Source organism: Oncorhynchus mykiss, chromosome 1 (assembly GCF_013265735.2).
Source record: "Oncorhynchus mykiss isolate Arlee chromosome 1, USDA_OmykA_1.1, whole genome shotgun sequence".
Lineage (NCBI taxonomy): Eukaryota > Metazoa > Chordata > Actinopteri > Salmoniformes > Salmonidae > Oncorhynchus > Oncorhynchus mykiss.
Genome location: NC_048565.1, coordinates 35,106,444 through 35,132,349, shown reverse-complemented (window position 1 = coordinate 35,132,349; position 25,906 = coordinate 35,106,444). Strand labels below are relative to the sequence as shown.

Genomic DNA, 25,906 nt, shown 5'->3' with positions numbered 1-25,906 from the left:
TAGGGAGCGTTTGACAGTGATGAGGGGTGGTCGTTTGACTGCGGACCCGTAGCGGATACAGGCAATGAGGCAGTGATCGCTGAGATCCTGGTTGAAGACAGCGGAGGTGTATTTGGAGGGCCAGTTGGTCAGGATGACGTCTATGAGGGTGCCCTTGTTTACAGATTTAGGGTTGTGCCTGGTGGGTTCCTTGATGATTTGTGTGAGATTGAGGGCATCTAGCTTAGATTGTAGGACTGCCGGGGTGTTAAGCATATCCCAGTTTAGGTCACCTAACAGACAAAATTTGAAGCTAGATGGGGGGCAATCACTTCACAAATGGTGTCGTGCAGCCTGCCATTTTTGTATTTATACTTTTTCATAATGTAAATGACGAGTTTGATGTCAGACAACAATAGAATGTTCATGATGTCACTGCGACAACTGTCTACAGACATGTCGATAGACGTAGCATAAACGAGCCTTTAGTCTTGAAATCTTTGGTTGTATAGTACACTGCCATAATCACTCTGTTTAGTACATAGCCTCAAATGTGAATCCTTAAAGAGATGGGTGGGGCTAAGGCTTAAGAGGGTGTGAACGATGCCGACTGGGTGTAGACAAATAAGAGCTACCAAAACGTTCAAGGGACATTTTTTCAAAAGTGGGGTTACAAGTTTATCAACTTTCAAAGCAGAATTACTTTCCCATTGTTCCTCAACTGTAGTATATGATATACAATTTAATAGTCTCTACTTTTATCCAGCATTTCAAATGTTGCTATATAAGACCGAATCGAGACGGCCGGTCACATATGAATAAAACATTGGAATACCTCTGAAATGTTTTAATCTTGCCCCCTTCCCTCCTTGACTTTTCCTAAATAAGTACACAGTGGCAGATCACCTACATTAACATAAACTAATGAAAATGCTATTGTGTTCTTCAAAAACATTTTTTGGGGGGGTATTCTTACGTCATCCAAGACCTTCAAAAACACAGACAAAATATTATTTTTCAAATAGCATGAAGTGTATTTATTGCATTGGAGTAGTAAGGGGGTAGCTATGCCTGGTAGCTTAAGAGAATATGCCTAATTTTGCATTCATATACAGTGCCTTGCGAAAGTATTCGGCCCCCTTGAACTTTGCGACCTTTTGCCACATTTCAGGCTTCAAACATAAAGATATAAAACTGTATTTTTTTGTGAAGAATCAACAACAAGTGGGACACAATCATGAAGTGGAACGACATTTATTGGATATTTCAAACTTTTTTAACAAATCAAAAACTGAAAAATTGGGCGTGCAAAATTATTCAGCCCCTTTACTTTCAGTGCAGCAAACTCTCTCCAGAAGTTCAGTGAGGATCTCTGAATGATCCAATGTTGACCTAAATGACTAATGATGATAAATACAATCCACCTGTGTGTAATCAAGTCTCCATATAAATGCACCTGCACTGTGATAGTCTCAGAGGTCCGTTAAAAGCGCAGAGAGCATCATGAAGAACAAGGAACAAACTAGGCAGGTCCGAGATACTGTTGTGAAGAAGTTTAAAGCCGGATTTGGATACAAAAAGATTTCCCAAGCTTTAAACATCCCAAGAAGCACTGTGCAAGCGATAATATTGAAATGGAAGGAGTATCAGACCACTGCAAATCTACCAAGACCTGGCCGTCCCTCTAAACTTTCAGCTCATACTAGGAGAAGACTGATCAGAGATGCAGCCAAGAGGCCCATGATCACTCTGGATGAACTGCAGAGATCTACAGCTGAGGTGGGAGACAACAATCAGTCGTATATTGCACAAATCTGGCCTTTATGGAAGAGTGGCAAGAAGAAAGCCATTTCTTAAAGATATCCATAAAAAGTGTTGTTTAAAGTTTGCCACAAGCCACCTGGGAGACACACCAAACATGTGGAAGAAGGTGCTCTGGTCAGATGAAACCAAAATTGAACTTTTTGGGAACAATGCAAAACATTATGTTTGGCGTAAAAGCAACACAGCTGAACACACCATCCCCACTGTCAAACATGGTGGTGGCAGCATCATGGTTTGGGCCTGCTTTTCTTCAGCAGGGACAGGGAAGATGGTTAAAATTGATGGGAAGATGGATGGAGCCAAATACAGGACCATTCTGGAAGAAAACCTGATGGAGTCTGCAAAAGACCTGAGACTGGGACGGAGATTTGTCTTCCAACAAGACAATGATCCAAAACATAAAGCAAAATCTACAATGGAATGGTTCAAAAATAAACATATCCAGGTGTTAGAATGGCCAAGTCAAAGTCCAGACCTGAATCCAATCGAGAATCTGTGGAAAGAACTGAAACTGCTGTTCACAAATGCTCTCCATCCAACCTCACTGAGCTCGAGCTGTTTTGCAAGGAGGAATGGGAAAAAAATTCAGTCTCTCGATGTGCAAAACTGATAGAGACATACCCCAAGCGACTTACAGCTGTAATCACAGGAAAAGGTGGCGCTACAAAGTATTAACTTAAGGGGGCTGATTAATTTTGCACGTCCAATTTTTCAGTTTTTGATTTGTTAAAAAAGTTTGAAACATCCAATAAATGTCGTTCCACCTCATGATTGTGTCCCACTTGTTGCTGATTCTTCACAAAAAAATACAGTTTTATATCTTTATGTTTGAAGCCTGAAATGTGGCAAAAGGTCGCAAAGTTCAAGGGGGCCGAATACTTTCGCAAGGCACTGTAGCTTCATTTTATTTTATGCTTTTCTACCTAATGTTTTCTACCCAATACTCTTAGCTAAAAATGTTCAATGTCACATCCACTCACATCACACACTTTATCGTAACTACGCTCTCATTATCTGGCACTCCATATTTGTTTTTTTTTGGGAGGGGGGGGGCAGTAGGTGTGTTATACCGGTGGAGAGAGGGTCTATGTGTCTGATGCTGCTGCCAATAACTAAACTCCAAACATGTCCTACAGACATTAAGGGAGTAATGATGTCATTAGCTTGCCCAGGCTGGCTTCCAGCGCACGTCCTCAAACCATCTGGACCTCTTCTCATATCTCACAGACTGAGACTGGGATGGGGGGTGAGGAGGTGTGGGGTAGGCAGGGTGGGGGGGGGGGGGGTCTAAGAGAGGAAGAGGGGAGTTTTGGTAAAAGGTGGGGGTAGCTGAATAAGTTGAGGTAGATGGGTCAGGTGTTGAAGTAATGTTGGTTAGTGAGAGAGTCGGTATAGGGTGTTGAATAAGGGCTCTGTGTTAGAAGTGGTAGAGTGGAGTGGTTTCATTGTACAATAGAGACTCATTCACCAACTCTATTTTTATCCACAAACACATTCAATGCTTTCTCTCTGCCAGCAGCCTTGCTGAGTGCCACACACACCAGGGTGACTTATTCAACATACAGTATATGAACATACAGTATATGAACATGTTCAGTTCGAGCTCACATGTTTCATCCAATACTTAAAATAACACGAGAGCATCCTGTCTTTTCTATTTAGTGTGTTTCTTTGTGAACGATGCACCCTCTTGAATACTGTTGTCTCTGGCCCTTAGACTCAGCAGACTCCAAGCATCAATTAGAGATAATGACAAGCAAACAAATCCTAACCTACAGTCCTCCTCTTTGAGCTAATGAAAGGAATGAGGCCATTCTAACACGATACAGAATGAACGGTTTTGCTGATGATCATTAACATGATAAACTTGAAATGGACATCGAACTAAACACTAAACAAATATCACAGCTGAGATATGAGTGCTGAGGTTTAGAAGAACAACCTGTTCATGACCGGGATGTATTGCTCTGTGTGTGTGTGTGTGTGTGTGTGTGTGTGTGTGTGTGTGTGTGTGTGTGTGTGTGTGTGTGTGTGTGTGTGTGTGTGTGTGTGTGTGTGTGTGTGTGTGTGTGTGTGTGTGTGTGTGTGTGTGTGTGTGTGTGTGTGTGTGTGTGTGTGTGTGTGCGCGTGTGTGTGCGCGTGTGTCGTAGTAGAAGGTAAACCCAGCTTTTCCGTCATCCCCAAGGGGATGTTTTCATTGTAGTTGAGTGACCAAGGCACTGTAGAGCCATTACTCAGAGCAGCTAAACCAATGTTTGATACACTATACATACTGTGGAATGCATACTATTTTATTTGTGGCATCCTTGATTTTGCACTTTTGGGACTATTCATTTTATTGTTTCCATTCTACCAGGCAACTGAAATCAAGCCCAGCTCAAGTATTTTAAAGTGAAGGTATTCAAACCCTGTCTGGGCACTTCTCGTCTATGCATCTTACTATTTGTCTCCCATCTCTTCTTTCTTACTATACTGTCTAAAACCAATCAAAATACCAAAAAGGGGTCGGAACCTTGATCTTGTTTAAAACAAAAGTGTAGTTGGTCCATGTCTGCAGCAGCAATCATACACCAAAAGGAATGAGAACACAGAGGAAGGTGTGTCTGCAATAGGACAGAGAGGGCTCTTCAAACTGGACATGCTGTTTAGCACGTCTCAAAAATTGTTAAACTTTCAGAATAGGCTGTCTAAGTTTTAGAATTGACTTCCTTTCGGAGAAAAGTAGAAGGCAGTTTGATTTGTCTGTGTGATTCTATAATTCATGGGATATTGCTGGGTTTTATGGTCTAGAAGCATGTGGCTATGAAATATGAACTAGTCTGACAGGGACATGGCAGGAGCACATGAGAGTAAAGGCGATGGTGGAGGGAGGAGTAGAGGAAGTGGATGGATGGAGGGAGATAGTGTAAGGCAGGACAGTAAATATAGTAAAGACCCACATCAGATGTAGATGGAGGAGGGGAGGAAGGAGGAGGGAGACAAAGAGAGATAGAGAAGAGAGAGCAGGAAGAGACTGAAAAGGGGAAGGGTGGGTGCAGTTGGAAGGGATGAGAGGAAAGAGAGAACAGAAAGAGAGAGGGGAGGAATGGTAAACCCCTGTATGGTTATACGTATGAGTTTCACAACTTCACACAGTTCACTTCCCTGGACAAGCCCTGACTCCCAGATTATTATTGTCTGTGTGTGTATCTGTCTGTGAGGACTAAGGGTTATCCACAGTTGCTAATAATGGCTGTGTGTGTGTGTTTTGTGTACGTGTGTGTACGTGTGTGTGTACATGTGTGTGTGTGTGTGCATGTGTGTGTGTGTGTACTGTAGGTCCTATGAAAAGTAATGAGTTAAAGTTGTGTGTCACCACTGGATCATTCACCCTGTGCTGCTAGTACTGTGTGATACTGTCAGATTCTCAGAACCACTGTTGCTTGGTCATCCCTAAAGGATGCTACCTTTACCAAAGAGCACTGAGACAGTGGAACTATTTTAGGCATTCAATACCTTGCTCAATAGCACAACAGCAGGAAATTGTACATGGGATCTGAAACTCATCTCCGGCTTTTACTTGCACAGCCAGAGATTTCAACCAGTTACCTTCTGTCTACTAGTACACTTCCATAAGCTCTACAAGCTATCGAGTTCCTCAACAAATAAGAACTGAGGACTGCAGGACCAGAGGACAACAGAAACACAGTCTGTCACAGTTAGTTTGTTGTTGGTCTGCTTATTAGGGTTCAGCCATGCTAATCTTCTCCCCCTCTTGACATTCACTTTGTTAAGCACTGACCTTCTCTGCATAATGTCAATGCTCTGTGTCCAATTAGCAAAAGGAAATCATTTTGGATTTCATATTCTTATTCTGTCCTCCATACAGATGTTGTTGTCCAAAACAAAACAACTCAGCATACAGATTCCAGATATTCAGGTCATGTGTCTTACTGGGATTCCAACCTACACGTAAACCAACATGTTTGTCAAGCGTTACCCCAAAAAAAGATATGCCTTCATCATCAATTATTATTCAGCAGCATTACCATAACAAAAACAAACATCATCTGCTGTCAATTGCAATGTATTACAGAACCAATAGAATACACACAGGCATCAGTTTGAGTGGATATTTGATGTCTATAGTGCTGAGCCACACAGTATAAAGCCTCATCCCATTGGATGTGTAAAACTGCTCCATAACTGAACAAATTAATTAACCTTATGGGTTTAATGTGGGAGTTTAAACTCCACTGGGAGAGACAGAGCTGCTTACAGAGACAGCTTCACGCCTGTTAGAGACCAGCCAGGATTAGAATTAGTTTTACTTTGTTTGTGTGTGTGTGTGTGTGTGTGTGTGTGTGTGTGTGTGTGTACGCACATGCATGCGCACGTGTGTGCCTCTGTATCTGTGTACATTACTTCCTGTATGTCTATGTGTGTGAGATAATCTTGGATATCCATAACTAACAGTCTTAAAGCGTAATGCTACAAGACGCAATAGATAAACCCTGCTGCCTGCTTGAGCGTGGTTCTAATGTGTAGAAATCTCTTATGTGTTCTAATGGAGAACCTCCAGTCTACTGAATTAAGATGAGAGGTTAAGCTCTAAGTACTATGGGTGACCAGACACTGTTTATTATTTTTCTATTTAACCTTTATTTAACTAGGAAAGTCAGTTAAGAACAAATTCTTATTTACAATGATGGCCTACACTGGACAAACCCAGACGACACTGAGCCAATTGTACGCAGCCCTATCAGACTCCCAATCACAGCCGGTTGTGATACAGCCTGGATTCGAACCAGGGTGTCAGTAGTGACACCTCTAGCACTGAGATGCAGTGCCTTAGACCACTGCCCCACATGGTAAAATTGAAAAAAAGAGTGGTCTTAAATACAAGGTTGGGAGCAACGGATTACATGTACAGCAGTCTGTTACATGTAACTGATTACAAAAAAGCTAACTATAATCCGTTACGTTATGAGCAAAAATATTGTAATCAGATTACAGATACTTTTGAAAAACCGAGATGAATACTTCTAGGGTTTATTTTAAGTTCACAAAGGATGTTTGTATGTAAAAATCTGTATGACACCTTTATGTTTTCTCAATGACTTTTAAATCAGCATTGAACAAGCAGATAGGTCACCCGTGAAACAAGTAAATGAGTCCATCCGTGAAACAATTCATCGTCCATCCATGTCTGAGGACTTCTGTAGATTACATGCAAACCGGCCACTAGGGGCAACGGTGAGCACTGTTACCTTCAAGTAGGTTTCAGTTTTCCTAGGGTGTTGCAGACGGGGATGGCAGATTGGTGTACGTTTCTGCCACTGATGCCTAAGGTTGCATGTTTAATTCCAGCGATAAATAAACTTCTAATTCTGATGTGAGACTGCGAGAGCTTGTTGGAAACAAGGCCTGAGTGAGTCTGACCACAAGTCAGAGACCACTACGATGACACATCAAATGTGTGATGGATCGCGGGAAAAGAGCAGGAACAGGCATTTGTAGGCTACAGTCTATGTCTTCCAATGGTAAGACTGGTGTTGGCATCCAAAGATTATACATCCAATTTGAATAAACGCCTTGAGGTAAGGACTACAGCAGTGGTGTAGCCTACGGGGGATACGAATATAACTTATTATTGATATCTACATAGCGCATTGATGTGAATCACACTGCTGCTCTCTCGTTTAGCTATTTCCACCATATAGATTGTGGTTGTTGTGGATGGCTATTCACAAATGTATATGTGTATTTTAACCCAATAATGGTTGAATTTAATAAGTTTAACCTACCTCAATCATTGTTTTTGGAACCAGTTGACAGCCAGTGAAAAATGCACTCTTGCAACAGCTGCATTCCAGCCAATGGAATAAAAGTTTGAGGGGGTTCCTCTCTTCTAAGCTCCTCCATGGTATTATTTAACTAGGCAAGTCAATTACGAAGGAACTCATTTATACAATGACAGCCTACCAAGAGGCAAAAGGCCTCCTTTTTGGACAAAACACACATCACAACAAGAGAGACACCATAAGACCTAATACAACATGGCAGAAACACAACATGACAACAACACAACATGGTAGCAATGCAACATGGCAGCAGCACAACATGGTAGCAGCACAAACATGGTACAAACATTGCTAGGAACAGACAATAAAAAGGTATAGACAAGACTACATCACGTGAAGCAGCCACAAGTGTCAGGAAGAGTGTCCATGATTGAATATTTGAATGTAGAGATGGAGATAAAACTGTACAGTTTGAGTTTTTTTTGTAGCTTGTTCCAGTTGCTAGCTGCCGCGAAATGAAAAGAGGAGTGACCCAGGGATGTCCTTTGGGGAACTTTAACAGAATGTGACTGGCGGAACAGCTGCTGTATGTGGAGGATGAGGGTTGCAATAGGTTTGTGGACACCCCTTCATTTTTTATTACTTTTTTTTTATATTGAATATATAAAACATACAATCTACTTGCAGTGAAGCCACTCAACATCTACATCACATCAGTCATCTAACAGACACCCACCCAGAGCGCCCCACAGAAGCAACCAGGGTCAACGCCCAGGTCAAGGACCCGAACCAGTAACCCATCAGCCACTGGCCCAAGCTCCCAACCGCCAGGCCACCAGCCCTCCAAGAACCCCCCCCCCCCCCCCACAGATCTCCAAGAGCTGCCCCTCAACCATCCAAGAACACCCCTCCACACAGTCCTTCCACCCAAATTAGTGGATTCGGCCCATTGCTGACAGGTCTATAAAACTGACCGAGCACACAGCCATGCAATCTCCATAAAAAACATTAGTGGTAGAATGGCCAGTACTGAAGAGCTCAGTGACTTTCAATGTGGCACCGCCATAAGACGCCACCCTTCCAAGTCAGTTAGTCATATTTCTGCCCTGCTAGAGCTGCCCCGGTCAACCGTAAGTGCTGGTGTTGTGAAGTGGAAAGGTCTAGGAGCAACAACGGCTCAGCCGCGAAGTGTTAGGCCACACAAGCTCACAGAACAGGACCGCCGAGTGCTGAAGCGCATAGCGTGTAAAAATCGTCTGTCCTTGGTTGCAATATTCACTACTGACCTCCAAACTGCCCCTGGAACAAGAACTGTTCGCCGGGAACTTCATGAAATTGGATTCCATGCCTATGATCACCATGAGCAATCCGAAGTGTTGTCTGGAGTGGTGGAAAGCTCGCCATAATTGGACTCCGGCGCAGTGGAAACGCGTTCTCTGGAGTGATGTATCATGCCTCACCATCTGGCAGTCCGATGGATGAATCTGGGTGTGGTGGATACCAGAAGAGTGCTGCCTGCCCGATTGCATAGTGCCAACTGTAAAGTTTGGTGGAAGAGTAATAATTGTCTAGTGATATTTGTCACGGTTTAGGCTAGGCCCTTTAGTTCCAGTGAAGGGAAATGGTAACGCTACAGCATACAATGATATTCTATATTATTCTGTGCTTTCAACTTTGTGGAAACAGTTCGGGGAAGGCCCTTTCCTGTTTCAGCATGACAATGAACCCGTGCACAAAGTGAGGTCCATACAGAAATGGTTTGTCGAGATTGTTGTGGAAGAACTTGACTGGCCTGCACAACTCAAGCCCATCGAACACATTGGGATGAATTTGAATGCCGACTGCGAGCCAGGCCTAATCACCCGACATCAGTGTCCGACCTCGCTAATGCTCGTGGCTGAATGAAATCAAGTCCCCGCAGCAATGCTCCAACATCTAGTGCAAAGCCTTCACAGAAGAATGGAGGATGTTATGACAGCAAATGGGGGACCAACTCCATATTATGCCATTGAGTATAAGACTGTATCATCTGCATATAAATCGATGAGAGAGCTTACTACTGCCTGAGCTATGTTGTTGATGAAAATTGAGAAGAGCGGGGGGCCTAGGATCGAACCTTGGGGTACTCCCTTGGAGACAGGCAGTGGCTGAAACAGCAGATGTTCTGACTTTACACATTACACTCTTTGAGAGGGGTAGTTAGCAAACCAGGCCAAAGACCCCTAAGAGACATTAATAATCCTTTGCCGACCCACAATGGTCTACAGTATCAAAAGCTTTGGCCAAGTCAATATAAATAGCAGCACAACATTGCTTAGAGTCAAGGGCAGCAGTGACATCATTTAAGACCTTTAAGGTTGCAGTGAAACAGTTGAAGTCAGAAGTCTACATACACCTTAGCCAAATACATTTAAACTCAGTTTTTCACAAATCATGACATTTAATCCTAGTAAAAAGTTCCCTGTATTAGATCAGTTAGGATCACCACTTTATTTTAAGAATGTGAAATGTCAGAATAATAGTAGAGAATGATTTATTTCAGCTTTCATTTCTTTCATCACATTCTCAGTTGGTCAGAAGTTTACATACACTCAATTAGTATTTGGTAGCATTGCCTTCAATTTTTTTTTTACTTGGGTCAAATGTTTTGGGTAGCGTTCCACAAGCTTCCCACAATAATTTTGGTGAATTTTGGCCCATTCCTCCTGACAGAGCTGGTGTAACTGAGTCAGGTTTGTCGGCCTCTTTGCTCGCACAAACTGTTTCAGTTCTATAGGATTGAGGTCAGGGCTTTGTGATGGCCACTCCAATACCTTGACTTTGTTGTAATTAAGCCATTTTGCCACAACTTTGGAAGTATGCCTGGGGTCATTGTCCATTTGGAAGACCCATTTGCGACCAAGCTTTAACTTCCTGACTGATGTCTTGACATGTTGCTTCAATATGATGCTGCCGTCCCCGTTGCTTCACAGTTGGGATGGTGTTCTTCAGCTTGCAAGCCTCCCGCTTTTTCCTCCAAACAGTTATATTTTTATTTCATCAGACCAGAGGACATTTCTCCAAAAAGTACGATATTTGTCCCCATGTGCAGTTGCAAACCATAGTCTGGCTTTTTTTATGGCGGTTTTGGATAGTGGCCTTTCAGGTTATGTCAATATAGGACTCGTTTTACTGTGGATATAGATACTTTTGTACCGTTTTCCTACAACATCTTCACAAGGTGTTGTTCTGGGATTGATTTACACTTTTCGAACCAAAGTACGTTCATCTCTAGGAGACAAAAAAAATCTTCTTTCTGAGCAGCATGACAGCAGCGTGATCCCATGGTGTTTATACTTGCGTACTGTTATTCGTACAGGTGAACTTAGTACCTTCAGGTGTTTGTAAATTGCTCCCAAGGATGAAGCAGACTTGTGGAGGTCTAGACATTTTTTTCTGAGGTCTTGGCTGATGTCTTTTGATTTTCCCATGACGTCAAGCAAAGAGGCACTGACTTTCAAGGTATGCCTTGAAATACATCCACAAGTACACCTCCAATTGTATTATTACCTTTGCCTTTGTTTAACTAGGCAAGTCATTTAAGAACAAAATCTTATTTTCAATGACAGCCTAGGGACAATGGGTTGCAACAACATCTCCTCCCCGCTGATCCTCAACACTGGGGCCCCACAAGGTTGCGTTCTGAGCCCTCTCCTGTACTCCCTGTTCACCCACGACTGCGTGGCCACGCACGCCTCCAACTCAATCATCAAGTTTGCGGACGACACAACAGTGGTAGGCTTGATTACCAACAACGATGAGACGGCCTACAGGGAGGAGGTGAGGGCCCTCGGAGTGTGGTGTCAGGAAAACAACCTCACACTCAACGTCAACAAAACTAAGGAGATGATTGTGGACTTCAGGAAACAGCAGAGGGAACACCCCCCTATCCACATCGATGGAACAGTAGTGGAGAGGGTAGCAAGTTTTAAGTTCCTCGGCATACACATCACAGACAAACTGAATTGGTCCACTCACACAGACAGCATCGTGAAGAAGGCGCAGCAGCGCCTCTTCAACCTCAGGAGGCTGAAGAAATTCGGCTTGTCACCAAAAGCACTCACAAACTTCTACAGATGCACAATCGAGAGCATCCTGGCGGGCTGTATCACCGCCTGGTATGGCAACTGCACCGCCCTCAACCGTAAGGCTCTCCAGAGGGTAGTGAGGTCTGCACAACGCATCACCGGGGGCAAACTACCTGCCCTCCAGGACACCTACACCACCCGATGTCACAGGAAGGCCATAAAGATCATCAAGGACATCAACCACCCGAGCCACTGCCTGTTCACCCCGCTATCATCCAGAAGGCGAGGTCAGTACAGGTGCATCAAAGCTGGGACCGAGAGACTGAAAAACAGCTTCTATCTCAAGGCCATCAGACTGTTAAACAGCCACCACTAACACTGAGTGGCTGCTGCCAACACACTGACACTGACTCAACTCCAGCCACTTTAATAATGGGAATTGATGGGAAATGATGTAAATATATCACTAGCCACTTTAAACAATGCTACCTTATATAAATGTTACTTACCCTACATTATTCATCTCATATGCATACGTATATACTGTACTCTATATCATCGACGGTATCCTTATGTAATACATGTATCACTAGCCACTTTATACTATACTATGCCACTTTGTTTACATACTCATCTCATTTGTACATACTGTACCCGATACCATCTACTGTATCTTGCCTATGCTGCTCTGTACCATCACTCATTCATATATCCTTATGTACATATTCTTTATCCCCTTACACTGTGTACAAGACAGTAGTTTTGGAATTGTTAGTTAGATTACTTGTTATTACTGCATTGTCGGAACTAGAAGCACAAGCATTTCGCTACACTCGCATTAACATCTGCTAACCATGTGTATGTGACAAATAAAATTTGATTTGATTTGATTTGATTTGCCTTGTTCAGGGGCAGAACAACAGATTTTTTACCTTGTCAGCTCTGGGATTTGATGTCACAACCTTCCGGTTACTAGTCCAACACTCTAACCACTAGGCTGCTTGCTGCCTCCTAACCATTAGGCTACTTAACGCCCCATCACTCAAATTATGTCAATAGCCAGAAGCTTCTAAAGCCACGACATCATTTTCTGGAATTTTCCAAGCTGTTTAAAGGCATAGCCAACTTAGTGTATGTAAACTTTTGACCCTCTGGAAATGTGATACAGTGAATTATAAGTGAAATAATCTGTCTGTAAACAATTGTTGGAAAAATGAGTAGATGTAGAAAGTAGATGTCCCAACTGATTTTCCAAAAGTATAGTTTGTTAACAAGACATTTGTGGAGTGGTTGAAAAACGAGTTTTAATGACTCCAACCTCAGTGTACAGTATGTAAACTTCCGACTTCAACTTTATAGGTACATCCATAACCTGAGCGGAAACCAGATTTCATATCAGAGAGAAAACTATAGACGTCATGAAAGCCAGTCAGTTGATTATAGACACATTTTTCCAACACTTTTTATGAACAGAGCAAGATTGAAATTGGCCTATAACAGTTAGGTTTAGCTTGATCACCGAGCCTGCCTTTCAAGAACTGGGACCCATTCCAGAGAGGAGAGACATGTTAAAAAGGTAAGAGAAAGGGTCGAAGAAAGGATCTAAACCATTTGACCCAGATGTTTTTTCGGGACAAGTTTAAGGAGCTCATTCAGCACATCAGAGGAGAGAGAGAGAGTGAATAGACAGAGAGAGCATCAGCTCCTGAGTTCTTCTGCAAAAATATAGAATTAGAGTTGGATAAATGTAGATAAACGTACATTTTTTTGCAAGGACTCTAAACAGGATACTAACCTCAACATCAAAACCTTAATTCCAATTCACAATTCCATACCTAAAACCTTGATTATAACAAAATTACCTGAATGGACTATTACTACCAAGGACTGTCATGACAAAAACTTATAAAAAAAAAAAAAAACTTATATACCAAAACCTGCAGAAGAAACATAGCGGCACCTGGAAATACCATACAACACAACATTTTGTGAGTAGTGTTCAGTCTGAACCTACTTTCTGAAGCCAAAAAGTAAAAGACAGTAATTGCGCGTTAATTTTGATATATAAAGCTTATTATCTAAGGCTACCATGCTGCTAGGAAAGAATCTGACTGAAATTAGTGAAGTGAGAAATGTGAAAACTCTTGAGCCTAACAATGGCAGGAGAGTTTCACACCTTTGAAGCCCCCTCCATCTGTGTAGAGAAGATATCCTCCTCAGAATCTCCAAAATACAACAGCCACTGGACAACTTTGTTTGGACTTCGTAAAGGACCATTTGCCGATACTGAAAAGACTTAGCTAATGACCTCCTTTTATACGTGAAAAAGAGACTTGCTAGCTGCGTCAGCTAGTTAGCTGAAAAACTTCTCCCAAGTGGGTGTGACACCTCCTCCCATTGCCTGCTGCACTGCTGCTTGGATTCCATGTGGCGAACTGTTCACCGTCTGCCCTGGCCTGTCTCCCCCAGTCTGGTACAGGTACCCCCACCACACGTCTCTCTCTCTCTCTCTCTCTCTCTCTCTCTCTCTCTCTCTCTCTCTCTCTCTCTCTCTCTCTCTCTCTCTCTCTCTCTCTCTCTCTCTCTCTCTCTCTCTCTCTCTCTCTCTCTCTCTCTCTCTCTCTCTCTCTCTCTCTCTCTCTCTCTCTCTCTCTCTCTCTCTCTCTCTCTCTCTCTCTCTCTCTCTCTCTCTCTCTCTCTCTCTCTCTCTCTCTCTCTCTCTCTCTCTCTCTCTCTCTCTCTCTCTCTCTCTCTCTCTCTCTCTCTCTCTCTCTCTCTCTCTCTCTCTCTCTCTCTCTCTCTCTCTCGGCATGGGAAACATGTGTTAACATTGCCAAAGCAACTGAGGTAGATAATATACAAAAGTGAAATAAACACAAAAAAGACACTACAAATTTCATATTATGTATATATACAGTGTTGTAACAATGTACAAATGGTTAAAATACACAAGGGAAAATAAATAAGCATAAATATGGGTTGTATTTACAATGGTGTTTGTTCTTCACTGGTTTCCCTTTTCTTGTGGCAACAGGTCACAAATCTTGCTGCTGTGATGGCACGTGGAATTTGGGAGTTTATCAAAATTGGGTTTGTTTTCAAATTCTTTGTGGATCTGTGTAATCTGAGGGAAATATGTGTCTCTATCTAATATGGTCATACATTGAGCAGGAGGTTAGGAAGTGCAGCTCAGTTTCCACCTCATTTTGTGGGCAGTGTGCACATAGCCCTCTCTCTCTCTCTCCCTCTCTCTCTCTCTCTCTCTCTCTCACTCTCTCACTCTCTCTCCAATCTCCAATCACCAATCCAGATGTGTTGGTCATTACTGAGAAAGAGTGTTCTGAACACTGATGTTAACCTTTCTAAAAGTATCTGTCGGAATGGTTGCAACCCCTATTACTAGCCTGTTCAACCTCTCTTTCATATCGTCTGAGATTCCCATAGATTGGGAGGCTGCCGCAGTCATCCCCATCTTCAAAGCCTGTACATTGCCAGCAGCATACCACCCTGCATACCACTGCTGGTTTGCTTCTGAAGCTAAGCAGGGTTGGTCCTGGATGGGAGACCAGATGCTGCTGGAAGTGGTGTTGGAGGGCCAGTAGGAGGCACTCTTTCCTCTGGTCTAAAAAAAAAATATCCCAATACCCCAGGGCAGGGATTGGGGACACTGCCCTGTGTAGGGTGCCGTCTTTCGGATGGGACGTTAAACGGGTGTCCTGACTCTCTGAGGTCATTAAAGATCCCATGGCACTTATCGTAAGAGTAGGGGTGTTAACCCCGGTGTCCTGGCTAAATTCCCAATCTGGCCCTCAAACCATCACGGTCACCTAATAATCCCCAGTTTACAATTGGCTCATTCATCCCCCTCCTCTCCCCTGTAACTATTCCCCAGGTCGTTGCTGCAAATGAGAATGTGTTCTCAGTCAACTTACCTGGTAAAATAACGGATAAATAAATAAAAAAATAAAAAAAAGGGGGAGACACTCTAGACCCAAACTGCTACAGACCTATATCTATCATACTTTGCCTTTCTAAGGTCTTTGAAAGCCAAGTTAACAAACAGATTACCAACCATTTCGAATCTCACCATACCTTCTCCACTATGCAATCTGGTTTCCGAGCTGGTCATGGGTGCACCTCAGCCACGCTCAAGGTCCTAAATGGTATCATAACCGCCATCGATAAGAGACATTACTGCGCAGCTGTATTCATCGACGTGGCTAAGGCGTTCAACTCTGTCATTCACAACATTCTTATTGGCAGACTCAACAGCCTTGGTTTCTCAAATGATTGCCTCGCTTGGTTCACCAACTACTTCTCCGATAGAGTTCAGTATGTCAAATTAGAGGGCCTGTTGTCCAGACCTCTGGCAGTCTCTAAGGGGGTGCCACAGGGTTCAAATCTCGGGCCGACTCTCTTCTCTGAATACATCAATGATGTTGCTCTCGCTGCTAGTGATTCTTTGATCCACCTCTACCCAGACGACACCATTCTGTATGCCTCTGGCCCTTCGTTGGACACTGTGTTAAATAACCTCCAGATGAGCTTCAATGCCATACAACTCTCCTTCTGTGGCCTCCAACTGCTCTTAAATGCAAGAAAAACTACATGCTTAATCTTCAACCCATCGCTGCCCGCACCTGCCTCCACCAGCATCACTACTCTGGACGGTTCTGACTTAGAATATGTGGACAACTACAAATACCTAGGTGCCTGGTTAGACTGTAAACTCTCCTTCCAGACTCACATTAAGTATCTCCAATCCAAAATTAAATCAAGAATTGGCTTCCCATTTAGCAACGAAGCATCCTCCATTCATGCTGCCAAACATACCCTCGTAAAACTGACCGTCCTACAGATCCACGACTTCGGCGATGTCAGTTACAAAATAGCCTCCAACACTCTACTCAACAAATTGGATGCAGTCTATTACAGTGCCATCCATTTTGTCATCAAAGCTTCATATACTACCCACCACTGTGACCTGTATGCTCTCGTTGGCTGGCCCTCGCTTCATACTCATCGCCAAACCCACTTGCTCCAGGTCATCTACAAGTCTCTGCAAGGTAAATCCCCGCCTTATCTCAGCTCACTGGTTACCATAGCAGTATCCACCCGTAGCACGCTCTCCAGCAGGTATATCTCACTGGTCACCCACAAAGCCAATTTTTCCTTTGGCCACCTCTCCTTCCAGTTCTCTGCTGCCAATGACTGGAACGAACTGCAAAAATCTTGGAAGCTGGAGACTCTTACCTCCCTCACTAGCATTAATTAAGCACCAGCTGTCAGAGCAGCTCACAGATCACTGCACCTGTACATAGCTCATCTGTAAATAGCCCATCCAATCTACCTAATCCCCATACTGTATTCATTTATTTATTTATTTTGCTCCTTTGCACCCCGGTATCTCAAATTGCACATTCATCTTCTGCACATCCTACCATTCCAGTATTTAATTCCTATATTGTAATTACTTTGCCACCATGGCCTATATATTACCGTACCTCTCTTATCCTAATTCATTTGCACATGCTGTATATAGACTTTTCTACTGTATTATTGATTGTATGTTTGTTTATTCCATGTGTAACTCTGTGTTGTTGTATGTGTCGAACTGCTTTGCTTTATCCTGGCCAGGTCGCAGTTGTAAATGAGAACTTGTTCTCAACTAACCTACCTGGTTAAATAAAGGTGAAATAAAATACATCAAAATTAAACCTTTCTGGTTACAATCTTTATTGGCAAGACAGATCTTCCAAAAGCGGTGGAGTGAAAATCTTTACCAAGGAACACCTTCAGTGGTCGGTTGTGTCCACCAAGTCTGTCCCCAAACAATTTGATTTGCTGGTTTTATGCATTACACTTTCAAATAACTCTTTGTTTACTGTTGCTGGGTGTTATCGGCCACCATCAGCACCGGCCTGTACCCTAAATGCTCTAAGCTCTCTCCTAGCCTCTTACACCAAGTCTGAATTTGTCCTCCTAGGTGACCTAAACTGGGACATGCCACCTGACAAAGTCCTAAAGCAATGGGACTCCCTAAATCTTTCTCAGATTATCACCAATCCCACAAGGTATGACTCCAAACACCCAGAAAAGGCTACTCTCTTTGATGTTAACAGGTTCAGCCCCTGGTTAGACCATGATCTGAGTTACTCCACCCCAAGAATTCCATTCTTCCGGTGGTGAATTCCATTCACCACCGGCACACGCATACACAGACTGACTGGCTCTCGTTCAGGCAAATTAGAAATAAGTGCCCTCAGGCTATCCTGAGTTACTTTAAGGAGCAGTTCTCTCTCTGTGGGTCTAACCCCAAGAAGTTCTTGAAAATGGTTAAAGACCTGGAGAATAACCCTCCTCCTCACAGCTGTCCATGTCCCTTATTGTTGATGATGTGGTTGTTACTGACAAGAAGCACATGGCTGAGCATTTTAATACCACTTCATTAAGTCAGGATTCCTATTTGACTGTGACCATCCTCGATGCTCCTCCCTCTTTTTCCCCTGCCCCGCTACAAAGTGTCTCGCTGCAGGCAGTAGAAAGTAGAAAAGCAATGGGTTAGAAGAAGCCTAAATAACCCATAAAGTAAAATGCAACATTAATTTATGGCCAGCTATGTACAACTCTAAGATAGATGTATCCTGCAATACATGTCATTCAATTGGTCAAATACATTTTTGTCTTCTTCTAATGCCTCGTAAATATGTGAATGAATACTGGTAACTTCGCACATAAACACATGTTGTGTGCACACATGTACACAGACATACTCTTACTGATTCATGACAACAATTCAACCCATTACACTCACACACACTCATTCTCCCAGACCTGAGAAGAGTCCTGCTACCATAGCAACAACAGGGAACGCATTATTCACTGTGTTTCCATGCTTGGCTGGTTTCCACCATGTCTCTCTTTCCCTCATATACAACAGACTGTGGTCTCTTAGTGCCCACTACCACTCACCTAAACAATTAAACATTGATCAAAATGTACTCCTCTGGACTGATGACATAGCTACCCTCTTTCTGGGAGAAAGAAGAGATGGAAGAAAAAGAGAGAGGAGAGAGAACAGGGAAAAGAGAGAGGGAGGAGAGACAGAGCAGTAGTGCCCCAAACAGTAATGTGCCTACAATCAGTGGTGGTAGTAGTAGAGTCGTAGTAGTAGTAACAGAAGTGATAAACAAAGCTGATGATAATTGTAGTACACATTAATATATGTTCTATTGTGACAGACGTTTTTGCTCAATTCTAGGGCAGACATCATGCTATGTCCCAAAACAACATAGTATTGCAACTGCAACCTCAGACATCAATGACACCCCCCTACCCCTCACCTCCCACCCCTCTTTCACATGAAATATGTGAGCAGGTCCCATCCAATGACATAAGCAGTCACCTCACACAGCCAGGCAGGGCAGGGCAGAGCTGGGGAACAAACACTATGTCAATCTGGACAAAAAACACTGGTTTGACGCAACAATTACTGGTTTGACACAACTATTCCTGGTATAACATAACAACTCCTGGTTTAAAATAACAACTCCTGGTTTGACAAGTTCAGTTACTTAAAGTTTCACTTGTCAGTCCGCTGATTGTAGGGCTTCTGCTGTATTGTAACTGGTAGTATCCTTCAGCGTTCTAGGAATCTTCCCAGTTTTACACACAAGCGATACTTTATTCACAGCAAAACCAGTAAAGCTGGCTGCCATCACAGCTTGACAGGAAAAAACTGAACACATGCAAGGAGTAAGCAAAACTATTATGGACAAAATGCATTCTAGACCTAGAACGTCCACAATCAAGACCCTGCAGAGCTTACGGAAGGAATACATTCTAGAACTCTCACAGCCGACACCCAGTAGAATGTCTGGCTGAAGTGCATATGCCTACTGGAATCTGACCATCCATTGAATTCTAGAACTATCTCTTTGTCCACAAACTCTCTTAACCCCTGAAATGGCATATGACCCTCTCAGTAAATGTATGTGGTGTCTCACCTCTGTTGCTTGGCTCCTGTTGGTTCTCTCAGTGCGTAGCAGCATGGTGGCTAGACTCTGTAAGTCCTCGACTGTAGACAGGTTAGGTTAGAGCACGGCTGGCTAGGGCTGGACTGGCTGGCTCACTGACATACAAATGCAGCTAACGTGCCAAACCATCAGCCCCACTGACCAACACACAAACACACATGCAGAGAAAGGACTTTGTGCATCACTGAGGTCCCTAACTTGCCTTCCTCTCCCCTGCCCCCATCCACCCCCAGCCCTCCCAAATGGCAAAGTAAGGTAGCATTTCAGCATTGTCCAACATCATCAGTGAAACCAGGACAACAACTTCAAAATGGTTCCATTGCCAGTGTGTATGTCAGTGGGGTGGAGGGTGGAGGGGGGTGTGTGGGGGGGGGGGGGGGGGGGGGGGGGGGGGGCGTGGGGCGGGGGGGGGTTGCAGGGGTGTGCAGGGAAAATGTGAGGAATGCATGGAGTCATCAAACAGGCCAGAGAAAAGAAGAGCTGAATCAGGAACAGTCATGTGCTCACAGACTGACTGACTGACGGAAGGACCGAAGGACGGACAGGCAAATGGACAAACAGGAAGAAACCAGACTAAACACAGACTAAAACAAGACTAGAGTCAACAAGTCCAAAACCAACATTAGCTGAAAACCAGACAAGAAACTGACTAAAGAAAACAAAGTGGACTGAATTCAGCCCCAATGTGCCAAATGACCATCCCATTCTATGGATCTTCTGAGGTTTAGGCCTCAGAAGCATCAAAGGAGGATGTGTAGTGGTTCTTATAGTAGCTACCTACCCAGCTACCTAACCTCACTTTGAATCTGTCCACAAAGTCTCTGACTCATAGGCTAACCCTGGCTCCTGTCCGGAGTCTCACTCCAGTCAGTCATTTAGTCAATCAGCCAGACAGCCTGCCACTCCACAGAGCTGACAATTAGCCTAAACCATGTTGGCCTGGAGATCTAAAGTCAACTGCTGCCTTGAGCTGCTTAGTGTTACTGTGAAATTAGGAGTCTATACAACAACATGTTTTCACACTGATATATATATTTGTTTATAGAGAACATTATAAAGAGAGACACAAAGGGTAAGGTAGAGTAGCAATAGTAGAAATGGGATCCGGGACACGTGGGTAGTGCAGTTATTCAGGCGATGGGTCATTAGTGCTCTATTATCCTCTGCCTGCCGTGGGCAATCTTCTACACCCCCCTCAGTCATCTATTATACTACAGCTAAATACATCTACATGTCTTCTACAGCATTGAACCCACCTGTACACTGCAATGGGTGCTGAACGTGAGAAAAATGGAGTGACAAATTGAGAAAGAGGAAGAGAAAGAGGGGGGGGGGAGAAGAAGATGTAAAGAGGGACATGCATAGAGAGAGGGGGGGGTCATGTGTTGTGCAGAGTGGTCTAGTGTGTGTTGTACAAAGTGGTCTAGTGTAGTGTGTCGTGCAGAGTGGTCTTGTGTAGTGCAGAGTAGTCTAGTGTAGTGTGAAGTGCAGAGAGGTCTAGTGTAGTGTGTAGTGCAGAGTGGTCAAGTGTAGTGCAGAGTAGTCTAGGGTAGTGTGTAGTGCAGAGTGGTCTAGCGTAGTGTGTAGTGTTGAGTGGTCTAGTGTAGTGCAGAGTGGACGAGTGTAGTGCAGTGTTGTCTAGTGTAGTGCAGAGTGGTCTAGTGTAGTGCAGAGTGGTCTAGTGTAGTGCAGAGTTGTCTAGTGTAATGTGTAGTGCAGAGTGGTCTAGTGTAGTGTGTAGTGCAGAGTGGTCTGGTGTAGTGCAGAGTGGTCTAGTGTAGTGCAGAGTGGTCTAGTGTAGTGTGTAGTGCAGAGTGGTCTAGTGTAGTGGAGAGTGGTCTCGTGTAGTGTGTAGTGCAGAGTGGTCTAGTGTAGTGTGTATTGCAGAGTTGTCTAGTGTAGTGCAGAGTGGTCTAGTGTAGTGCAGAGTGGTCTAGTGTAGTCCAGAATGGTCGAGTGTAGTGCAGAGTTGTCTAGTCTAGTGCAGAGAGGTCTAGTGTAGTGTGTACTGCAGAGTGGTCTAGTGTAGTGTGTAGTGCAGAGTGGTCTAGTGTAGTGCAGAGTGGTCTAGTGTAGTGTGCAGTGCAGAGTGGTCTAGTGTAGTGCAGATTGGTCTAGTGTAGTGCAGAGTTGTCTAGTGTAGTGTGTAGTGCAGAGTGGTCTAGTGTAGTGTGCAGTGCAGAGTGGTCTAGTGTAGTGCAGAGTGGTCTAGTGTAGTGTGTAGTGCAGAGTGGTCTAGTGTAGTGTGCAGTGCATAGTTGTCTAGTGTAGTGCAGAGTGGTCTAGTGTAGTGTGTAGTGCAGAGTGGTCTAGTGTAGTGTGTAGTGCAGAGTGGTCTAGTGTATTGCAGAGTGGTCTAGTGTAGTGTCTAGTGTAGTGCAGATTGGTCTAGTGTAGTGTGCAGTGCAGAGTGGTCTAGTGTAGTGCAGAGTGGTCTAGTGTAGTGTATAGTGCAGAGTGGTCTAGTGTAGTGTGTAGTGCAGAGTGGTCTAGTGTATTGCAGAGTGGTCTAGTGTAGTGTAGTGTGGTCTAGTGTAGTGCAGAGTGGTCTAGTGTAGTGCAGAGTGGTCGAGTGTAGTGCAGAGTGGTCAAGTGTAGTTCAGAGTGGTCTAGTTTAGTGCCGAGTGGTCTAGTGTAGTGTGCAGTGCAGAGTTGTCTAGTGTAGTGCAGAGTGGTCTAGTGTAGTGTGTAGTGCAGAGTGGTCTAGTGTAGTGTGTAGTGCAGAGTGGTCTAGTGTATTGCAGAGTGGTCTAGTGTAGTGTCTAGTGTAGTGCAGATTGGTCTAGTGTAGTGTGCAGTGCAGAGTGGTCTAGTGTAGTGCAGAGTGGTCTAGTGTAGTGTATAGTGCAGAGTGGTCTAGTGTAGTGTGTAGTGCAGAGTGGTCTAGTGTATTGCAGAGTGGTCTAGTGTAGTGTAGTGTGGTCTAGTGTAGTGCAGAGTGGTCTAGTGTAGTGCAGAGTGGTCGAGTGTAGTGCAGAGTGGTCAAGTGTAGTTCAGAGTGGTCTAGTTTAGTGCCGAGTGGTCTAGTGTAGTGCAGAGTGGTCTAGTGTAGTGCAGAGTGGTCTAGTGTTGTGTGTAGTGCAGAGTTGTCTAGTGTAGTGTGTAGTGCAGAGTGGTCTAGTGTAGTGCAGAGTGGTCCAGTGTAGTGCAGAGTGGCCTAGTGTCTTGCAGAGTGGTCTAGTGTAGTCCAGAGTGGTCTAGTATAGTGCAGAGTGGTCTAGTGTAGTGTGTAGTGCAGAGTGGTCTAGTGTAGTGCAGAGTGGTCTAGTGTAGTGCAGAGTGGTCTAGTGTAGTGTGCAGTGCAGAGTGGTCTAGTGTAGTGCAGAGTGGTCTAGTGTAGTGTGTAGTGCAGAGTGGTCTAGTGTAGTGTGCAGTGCAGAGTGGTCTAGTGTAGTGCAGAGTTGTGTAGTGTAGTGCAGAGTGGTCTAGTGTAGTGTGTAGTGCAGAGTGGTCTAGTGTAGTGTGCAGTGCTGAGTGGTCTAGTGTAGTGCAGAGTGGTCTAGTGTAGTGCAGAGTGGTCTAGTGTAGTGTGTAGTGCAGAGTGGTCTAGTGTAGTGTGCAGTGTTGAGTGGTCTAGTGTAGTGCAGAGTGGTCTAGTGTAGTGCAGAGTGGACTAGTGTAGTGCAGAGTGGTCTAGTGTAGTGTGCAGTACAGAGTGGTCTAGTGTAGTGTGCAGTGCAGAGCGGTCTAGTGCAGTGCCCCAGGCTGTATGGTCTACGTGACCTGGTTTCACAACATTACCCTGACCCTACCACAATCAATCTATGCTCTTTACTTCTTTCTTTCTCCCCCTATCACCCTCTACTTCACCCTCTTGCTTTTTCCATCTTCTCTTCATTCCCCCTCACTACCTCTCTTTCTTTCTGTGTCCTCTCGGTCAGCTTTGTCTCCTCCCATCTCCTTACACACACTATCTTTTCCCTCTTCTTTTGCTTCTCACTGTATTTGAGTTGATCTGCTGTAGTCTGTGCTGTAGACTGTGCTGTAGTCTGTGCTGTAGACTGTGCCATAGTAAGCTCTGTAGACTGTGCTGTAGACTGTGCTGTAGACTGTGCTGTAGTCTGTGCTGTAGACTGTGCTGTAGACAGTGCTGTAGTCGGTGCTGTAGTCGGTGCTGTAGTCAGTGCTGTAGACTGTGCTGTAGTCTGTGCTGTAGACTGTGCTGTAGTCAGTGCTGTAGTCGGCGCTGTAGTCAGTGCTGTAGTCGGTGCTGTATTCTGTGCTGTAGACTGTGCTGTAGTCTGTGCTGTAGTCTGTGCTGTAGACTGTGCTGTAGTCTGTGCTGTAGACTCAGCTATAGACTGTGCTGTAGACTCAGCTATAGACTGTGCTGTAGTCTGTGCTGTAGACTGTGCTGTAGTCTGTGCTGTAGACTCAGCTATAGATTGTGCTGTAGACTGTGCCGTAGTCTGCGCTGTAGACAGTGCTGTAGTCGGTGCTGTAGACTGTGATGTAGTCTGTGCTGTGGACTCAGCTACAGACTGTGCTGTAGACTGTGCCGTAGTCTGCGCTGTAGACAGTGCTGTAGTCGGTGCTGTAGACTGTGCTGTAGTGGTGTAGTGTATGCTGTATTTTTGTACTATATGGCCACACACACACACACACACACACACACACACACACACACACACACACACACACACACACTTAGCTCTGTCCTTCTTCAGGCGCTCAGAGCATCACTCCAGGGTTATGACAAGAATGTGACAGAAGCAGAGAAGTATGATAATAGAAACAGAAACAAAATACAATTCCACTATTGTCCCTGGGAGTCCCACTCCACACATGCACACTGATACACCCTCATGTGCATACATATATACACACACACACACACACACACACACACACACACACACACACACACACACACACACACACACACACACACACACACACACACACACACACACACACACACACACACACACACACACACACGTGTGGGTACACACAAACACAGGCAGAAACAGTGCAGAGAGAGAAACATTAGCATGCTGAAAGAGTAGCTATCACACATAACTGCAGCACTCGTATTCTTGACACTGCTAACATGCAGCAGAGCTGAACGACAGAGGAGAGACAGAGAGAGAAGATAAGAGACAGGAAGATGAGAGAGAGAGAGATACATAGAGTGAGAAAATGAGAGAGTGACAGAGAAAGAGTAAAAGCCACTGACAGACATAGAAGGAGATATAGAGAGGGGGACAGACAGAGAAATGTGTAGATGGATAGAGCGAGTGGGATACCTTACTATTGAGTTTGGCTTTCCTGGCTTCTCTTGCCTTCCTCTCCTTTCTTTCAGCTTCCTCTCTTCTGCCCAGAGCAGACCCCATCTCACACACACACACGCACACTCACACTTACACAAACTCTGGCTCACACCCTCACTCACACACCGCCAAAGATCAACTACAGTCCCAACGTCAAAACATCCTGCACATGGCCATATCCAGTCCCCCTTTCTCTTCTCCTCTCCTCCTCTCTTCTCCTTTCCTCCTCTCTTTCCTCTTCTCTCCGTGGCTTCCCTCCTCTCTCACACTCCCTCACTCATCCGCTCATATCCTGTCAGAGTAGTAGAGGCACACACACATGCACACACTCTCACTCACACGCTCACACACACGCTCACCCACACTCTCACTCACGCGCTTACACAGACCAAACGAGAAATGGAGGAGGGATTTCACAGGATGCTGATGCGGACAGAGAGAGGGAGGGAGGGAAAAGGGAGAGGGAGAGAGAGAGCAAGAGAGAGAGAGGAAATGAGGAGAGATATTGAGATAGGTGGAAAGGAAGAAAAGAGGGAAAAAGAGGAGGGGAGAAGAGAGAGGGAGGGGAGGGGGTAAATGGATAGTACCAGTAGCAGCAGTAGTAATGTTGTATTCTCTGTTACATGGAGCTGATGTATGTAAAGCACTAGGTGCAGTAAAACCCTTACTATACTGTATCCACCCGCGATGTACACACTGTGCTGGCAAGGCAATGGTAGTGTGTGATGGGGTTGTATGGTTATATCTGGGTGTGTGTGTGTATGCTTGTTGTGTGTGTGGTTTGTGCGACTGTGTTTAAGAAAAATCCACGCAAAAACAATCTTTTGGTATGTTTCATTAGTACATTGTTGACATAGTCCCAAAATGTTTTGCTTTGCCGCAATCAAGTTTTCAATATATGTAACTTTCAAAATACAGAAATCATCTGCAGACATCCCGTACGA

The 25,906-nt window shown here is 44.3% G+C and overlaps 1 protein-coding gene across 1 annotated transcript in view; it reads right to left on the bottom strand.

The window, feature by feature from the left end:
* Positions 1 to 25,390, bottom strand: part of LOC118964549 (SH3 and multiple ankyrin repeat domains protein 3-like) — a 71,486-nt gene extending 46,096 nt beyond the window's left edge. Inside the window, exon 1 of the mRNA XM_036976593.1 lies at positions 24,939 to 25,390. Coding sequence (XP_036832488.1) covers positions 24,939 to 25,025 — 87 coding nt within the window. The 5' untranslated portion in view covers positions 25,026 to 25,390. The remainder of the gene's footprint in view (positions 1 to 24,938) is intronic.
* Between the last annotated feature and the right edge of the window lie 516 nt (positions 25,391 to 25,906).